The sequence below is a fragment of the Dendrobates tinctorius genome, unplaced genomic scaffold (assembly GCF_039654945.1).
Source record: "Dendrobates tinctorius isolate UK_male_01 unplaced genomic scaffold, ASM3965494v1 ptg000489l, whole genome shotgun sequence".
In the NCBI taxonomy this organism is placed as follows: Eukaryota; Metazoa; Chordata; class Amphibia; order Anura; family Dendrobatidae; genus Dendrobates; species Dendrobates tinctorius.
The window spans coordinates 598,273-605,597 of NW_027362150.1; the positions used below are offsets into that span (position 1 = coordinate 598,273).

Consider the following 7,325-nt stretch of genomic DNA (forward strand, 5'->3'; position numbering starts at 1 on the left):
TACACCTCGTACACACACAGCTCTGCTTGGTACATCTCGTACACACACGGCTCCACTCCGTAGACCTCGTACACACTCGGCTCCGCTCCGTACACCTCGTACACACACGGCTCCGCTCCGTACACCTCGTACACACACGGCTCCGCTCCGTACACCTCGTACACACGCGGCTCCGCTCCGTACACCTCGTACACACACGGCTCCGCTCCGTACACCTCGTACACACACGGCTCCGCTCCGTACACCTCGTACACACACGGCTCCGCTCCGTACACCTCGTACACACGCGGCTCCTCTCCGTACACCTCGTACACACACGGCTCCGCTCCGTACACCTCGTACACATTCGGCTCCGCTCCGTACACCTCGTACACACGCGGCTCCGCTCCGTACACCTCGTACACACGCGGCTCCGCTCCGTACACCTCGTACACACGCGGCTCCGCTCCGTACACCACGTACACACGCGGCTCCGCTCCGTACACCTCGTACACACACGGCTCCGCTCCGTACACCTCGTACACACACGGCTCCGCTCCGTACACCTCGTACACACGTGGCTCCGCTCCGTACACCTCGTACACACACAGCTCTGCTACATCCACCCTGTAAACCCCTCCTGACCCCACACAGAAACTTCCCCTCATCCAGCACCATGACAACCAGCACAGCAGAGTCCTGCACACACTGAGGCCCCTGATCATGTGACCCCTGACTCCTCCCCTCCTGTGACCTCATCACAGGTCCTGTGCGCACAGAGCAGCTGTAGAAATCTCCGGCCTCCGGGGTCTCACCAGACTTCGCTCTTTTCTTGCTGGGGCCGCAGTGGATTTCATCCTGGATCCATAGAGCTGAATAGAGGAGCGATGTTCCTTCACTCTGATGGGAATTGATGGTGACGTTGAGTCTATGAGGAACGTGTTCAGCTGCCGACTCCGAGGAGGAAACTGCTTGTTGTCTGGGGCCTAAATATATAGGTTTTATTAGTAGATGTCAGGGGAGAAAACTAAACCCTGTAAGATAATAAATCTCCTCCTATGTTTCCCTTATTATCTCCAGTAATTGTATTATTACACAGGATTCTTATGATGTTACATCGGATCATCTTCTTCTCATTCAGGTCTCTACAATATCGGATCCTCTCAGTGAAGATCTTCTACAGAAGAGAATTTTCCTGATTTACCCATCAAGGATGGATATGGACAGAGACAAGATGGCGGAGAGGATGTTACACCTCACCCTAGAGATCCTCTTCCGTCTCACTGGAGAGGTGAGAGATTCTGATGACGTCACATTACATCATTCTTATCTATGGGAATAACGGATGGACAGAACTGGAGAGGTGAGGACTCTGGAAATGTCTGTAGTGAGATTTATTAATGTGTCTCTCCATAACCAGGATTACACAGTGGTGAAGAAGACCTCTAGTGATCGCTGTCAGGACCCTGTGTCTGAGGGATGGGGAAGACCCCTGAGCCCAATCACGGGGCCTCCACCTCACCCCCTGATCCATGAGGACATCAATGACCAGAAGATCCTAGAACTCATCTACAAGATGATTGAGCTGCTGACTGGAGAGGTGACACTGCTGGGAATGCTGGGACATTATACAGTAACGCTATGAAGGGATCGGGGGATGACGGTATCATTGTATGTGTCAGGTTCCTATAAGGTGTCAGGATGTCGCTGTCTATTTCTCCATGGAGGAGTGGGAGTATTTAGAAGGACACAGAGATCTGTACAAGAACGTCATAATGGAGGTTCCCCAGCCCCTCACATCACCAGGTAATAGACAGGACTAAATACACACGGCCTATAATTATCTGTATGTAGAGAATGAATTCAGTCCCTGTATGTGTTTCCTCCAGATCTATCCAGTAAGAGGACAACACCAGAGAGATGTCCCCGTCCTCTTCTTCCACAGGACTGTAACCAAGAAGATCCCAGTGCTCCTCAGGATCATCAGGTAGATGGAGAGAAGGTGTCAGGAGATCTCCCCTATGATGTGTAGACGGCTGTGAAGGTCTTGTGCTCAGTCTTGTTTTATCCACCAGTATTATATGTTTTATACTTGTGTAATGAGAACGGTGGAGATGGCAGGATTAGAGCTGATCATAGATGGGACTTCTCCATCTGTCAGTGACTTTTACAATATTAGTTTCAGGGTGAAGATCTGACCCATATTAATACTACAGAGACATATGTGAGGGGTGATGAGTGGTGTAAAGAGGAGATTCCCACATATGACTACCCAGGTGAGTAGTAACCACTGAATGCAGAGAAGTCACAGATTCCTCTCAGTCACCGGCTGTGGCTGCTTTATCGGTGGTGTAGTCCGGCCGTATTACCATGATCACCATTTTGCCTCTAGACCACAACATTCTCCTCCACCCAAAGCTGTTCAAATTTGTTTGGGCATTGAAAGCCCTTTTCTATAGAACTTAGAACCTGGAGGATCCACCTACCCCCAGGTATTAGTGTGAGCGTGATCCCTTAAAGCGAGATCTATATGATTGCTTGTACCTGACCCAATATAGGCCGAGTGTCACACCGAACACAGAGTTAGATGTCTACTTCTTTCTCAGCAAAGGCTTGCACACAACTGAAGTTTTCTCAAGACAAAGAGACAGGAAACGGGTGTCACACAATCTTCTGAGTAGCCAGTGTCAGTCTATGATACGTCCATTTCAGCTTCACTTCCATATATGACCTAGCATAATAGTATCGTGGATTCTGGCTGATGAATTGGGACATATATAAATTTGTAGGACAATATGCTCTAGCAAGCTATCTGTCATAAACAAATGAAAAAAAAATTAGTCCAAATTTTTCCACGTCCACATTTACACTTGGAAAGACATTAAAATTAGGGATGAATGGAGTAGCTGAATCCGAAGCCTCCCATCTGGGAAATGCTTCATCAAGAGGCAAAAGCCCCTTGGTCATTGGTGTGCGCCAATTCACGAGCACTAGGGACAGCGCTAGTACTGGGCATTGTTCCCTGAGTTGGAGACATTTCTCCAGAAGCGCTATTTGTCCTTCTTGTTGTACTGGTCCTTGTGTGTGAGGATGGACCAGAATCACTGCTCATTTCTGAGCTATCACTGTCGCTGCTACTAAAGCCCTCGAAATCCACATCCCCATCTGACACTGCACTTTCTTCACTGTCAGAACATAAAAGTGCATAAGCCTCCTCTGCACTATAATACTGACGGGCCATTTTATTCGTTTTGATTTTTTTTTTTCCGGAAAAAGAAAACTCTGACATGACTGATGTGACGTGACCCAATTATTGGGGAGACAATTCTTTGGCCTAATCCTAACTTCAGCCTAACAGTAACCGTTACTTTAGCCCAAACACTAACTCTAACTTTAGCCACAACATTAACCCTAACTATAGCATTAACAGTAACCTGCCTTATCTGTTTTTCTATTGACAAATGATGGACCTGATTGGGGACTTGTTTTTTGTGAGATGAGAATTGGTATTATTTTTGCCTACATAACATTGATTGGTTTCTTTTTATTCGATATTTGGGAGGCAGAATGAACAAACAGTTGAACACCACACACTACTGGTTCATCCAACAAGGTTTTCTATTAGACGGTGAACTGTCATTGTCTTGGTAAATAATTAAAGTTTTTTACATAGCTTGCCATTTTTATGGACAGTTTAAGTAGAAATATTCAAAAATATAAAACTCAAGGATATTTTATTAAAAAAAATTGTTTATCTTGGCAGATGACTGTACCAGGAGATCAGAGAAACAGCTGACATCTTCAATTTTTAAATCTGATGATCTTGATATCCTACAAGATACAAATGAAGTGAAAGCCATTACTCCAGATATACCATCATCCATTCACAGCAAAGATCTGTCATCTGATCCTATGAAACAGGTCCCATCTCCTGATTCATTACCGACTACTAAGGAAAATCAAAGTCACAAAAGAGGCATTAAAAAACACACTGCTCCTAAAGCAAAGAAGTCATTTTCATGTTCAGAATGTGGGAAATGTTTTAACAAGAAATCTCATTTTGTTACACACCAGAGAACTCACACAGGGGAGAAGCCTTTTTCATGTTCTGAATGTGGGAAATGTTTTAAATGGAAATCACAATTGGTTAATCACCATAGAACTCACACAGGGGAGAAGCCTTTTTCATGTTCAGAATGTGGGAAATGTTTTAACTGGAAATCACATTTGGTTAATCACCATAGAACTCACACGGGGGAGAAGCCTTTTTCATGTTCAGAATGTGGGAAATGTTTTAACTGGAAATCACATTTGGTTAATCACCATAGTACTCACACAGGGGAGAAGCCTTTTTCTTGTTCAGAATGTGGGAAATATTTTAACCGGAAAGAACATCTTATTAGTCACCAAACAACCCACACAGGAGAAAAGCCTTTTTCATGTTCAGAATGTGGGAAATGTTTTAACCAGAAAGCGATTCTTGTTACACATCAGAGAATTCACACAGCAGAGAAGCCATATTCATGTTCAGAATGCGGGAAATGTTTTAACAAGAAATTTCATTTTGTTACACACCAGAGAACTCACACAGGGGAGAAGCCTTTTTCATGTTCTGAATGTGGAAAATGTTTTAACTGGAAATCACAATTGGTTAATCACCATAGAACTCACACAGAGGAGAAGCCTTTTTCGTGTGCAGAATGTGGGAAATGTTTTACACAGAAATCACATTTTGTTTCTCACCAGAGAACTCACACAGGGGAGAAGCCTTTTTCCTGTTCAGAATGTGGGAAATGTTTTAAGCAGAAAGCGATTCTTGTTAGACATCAGAGCAGTCACACAGGGGAGAAGCCTTTTTCCTGTTCGGAATGTGGGAAATGTTTTAACCAGAAAGCGATTCTTGTTAGACATGAGAGCAGTCACATGGGGGAGAAGCCTTTTTCCTGTTCAGAATGTGGGAAATGTTTTAACCAGAAAGGAAGTCTTAATGAACACCATAGAACTCACACAGGGAAGAAACCTTTTTCCTGTTCAGAATGTGGGAAATATTTTAACAGGAAAGCACTTCTTGATCGCCATCAGAGCAGTCACACAGAGGAGAAGCCTTTTTCATTTTCTTAATGTGGGAAATATTTTACTTGAAAATCAACTGTTAATAAACATCAGAGACGTCACATAGGGGAGAAGCCTTTTTTATGTTCATAGTGTTGGAATAGTTTTAACCAAAATTGAATCTCTTTAAATGGGTTGTCTCTTGTCATTCCTCAAGTTTGCTGACAAACTAGGATAAAACTAAACTTTATTAATTCCAAATGTAAAACTATACCCATAATTTACCCCCTGAGGCTATGTGTACATGTGTGGAATTGCAGGAATTCCAGAATTCCATTCCGCGGGACATATGCGAGAAAACCGTATTTTAAATTCCCACCTATTTCCCGCTTAAAAACTAGTGATATGCAAGTGTAATAAGTTTTCAAAATGCTAGCGTTTTCCAAGTGATCTGTAACTAATCTCCAAGCAGTGAGGGAAAAACTATGCAAATAGTTTAAATAATCAAGTAATGCTATTTGATTTCATCACCATTCTTACCCTTTATGTAAATACTGAATGTGGGACACTTGTTAAGTCTAAAAATAGGTTACATACCTGTATATAAAGAGTAAAGAGACAGAGGGAAAAAGCCAGAGAGATTCTGCCAAGACATCCATACATCCCAAAAGGACCAGAGACAGGACAGCAGACATTTTACATCATGGCTTCATTGCGAGGGACACAGATCTATGATTCTATATAGGAAACAACCTAGGGGTTTTTAGCCTCAGTTGGAAGAATACCGATCTGCTTCATTGACCATTGCTGAACTATGGATACGTTTCGTGACAGGTTATGATCCTCAGATCAACTAGCCTTGTTCCTTGTATGGACTCAATGGACTGCCATCTTTCTACACTTGTTGTCACCTCTCTGTGTGCGGGCCACAGGTGGAGTAACCGACCCTGGAATATGAAGCCAGGTTGTGATCTTCGGATCAACTGGCCGTGTATGGACTGTCATCTTCCTACGCTTGTCGTTACCTCCTCTCTGTGTGCGTGCCACAGGTGAGGTAGCGACCCTGGAAGATATGTAGTCACAGCTGCTCTTATCCCAGCCTGTCAGTGGAGGGTGAGACTCTGTAATGTGCCCCATCTTGGGTATTTTGCTGGGACTGTTCTATGTGTTATCTGCCTGTTTTGTGGTACAATAAAGCATTGCCACACTGTTTTACCCTCACCCTGTGCTGTCTGAGTAGAGTTTTGCCCACTTTAAAAGGATAGCAGGAGTTTGGCAGGGGAAGAGTCCTGAGGAGATCATTTGCATATTCCCAGTGCCTTCTGGGATAAGTGAAGAGTCTCCGCGAGCTCAACGATCACTGGATTTTGGCCGTTGCAGCTGAAAAGAGGAAATCGGTAAACCGCGCGTCTATCAGCACGTGAATTTTGGCTCATTTTTCATCGATTCGAAATCTCTTTAACAATCTCAATATGGAAGAGGCCAGGAGCCATTTGGTGAGCTGCATTTCTTGCTACATGTTCACAGACTTAACAGTGGAAAAGCCAAACTTCACCTGCCACAAATGCAAGCTTGTGTCCCTGTTGGAGGAAAAGTTGCAAAATCTCGAGGAGAGGTTAGCTACGTTGAAGATCATTAAGGAAGGTGAATAGTTCTTAGACAGAGCAGAATTATCTCTTCATGTTACAGAAAGAGATGAAATTCGAAGTGCACCTGAAGAAACAGAGGAATGGAGACATGTGACCCAGAGAAGCAGGAGGATCAGGAGGCAGTCAGCACCCATACTGCTCAGGAACCAGTACCAGGCTCTTACGCAGGAAAACGATGAAGAAATACATCAGGATAAGACTTTGCCCACAAACAGCAACCTTGTACGCCTTCAGAGTCCTCCTGGATGGAGAAAGAAAAATGTTGTGAAGAAGAAACGGAGAGTGGTGGTCATGGGGGATTCCCTGTTGAGAGGAACTGAGGCCGCTATCTGCAGACCGGATATAACCTCAAGAGAAATGTGCTGTCTTCCAGGTGCAAAAATTAAAGATGTGTCTGACAGGATATCAGGACTCTTCAGACCTACAGATGACTACCCATTCCTGCTACTACATGTGGGGACAAATGACACCGCAAGAAACGACCTGGAAACCATCTGCAGAGACTTTGAAGACTTTGGCAAGAAAGTGAAAGAACTGGGAGCGCAGGTGGTCTTCTCTTCCATCCTCCCAGTGGATGGCCATGGAACAAGGAGGTGGAATAAGATTCTGCAAGTGAACAACTGGCTACGTCGATGGTGCCGTCAG

At 44.4% G+C, this 7,325-nt stretch overlaps 2 protein-coding genes across 2 annotated transcripts in view; both read left to right on the forward strand.

Annotated features, from left to right (window-relative positions):
* The window catches only part of LOC141077998 (gastrula zinc finger protein XlCGF66.1-like), a 39,311-nt gene extending 37,509 nt beyond the window's left edge, over positions 1-1,802 (forward strand). The window contains exons 2-4 of the mRNA XM_073564789.1: positions 1,121-1,270; positions 1,400-1,579; positions 1,662-1,802. Of these exons, the coding sequence (XP_073420890.1) occupies positions 1,121-1,270; positions 1,400-1,579; positions 1,662-1,802 (471 nt within the window). The remainder of the gene's footprint in view (positions 1-1,120; positions 1,271-1,399; positions 1,580-1,661) is intronic.
* A 68-nt stretch (positions 1,803-1,870) lies between these two features.
* On the forward strand, positions 1,871-6,252 carry LOC141078007 (uncharacterized). The gene is made up of 3 exons (XM_073564796.1): positions 1,871-1,966; positions 2,159-2,255; positions 3,743-6,252. The coding sequence occupies exon 3, from the start codon at positions 3,892-3,894 to the stop codon at positions 5,098-5,100; it is 1,209 nt and encodes a 402-aa protein (XP_073420897.1). The 5' UTR covers positions 1,871-1,966; positions 2,159-2,255; positions 3,743-3,891; the 3' UTR covers positions 5,101-6,252.
* The last annotated feature ends 1,073 nt before the right edge of the window (positions 6,253-7,325 follow it).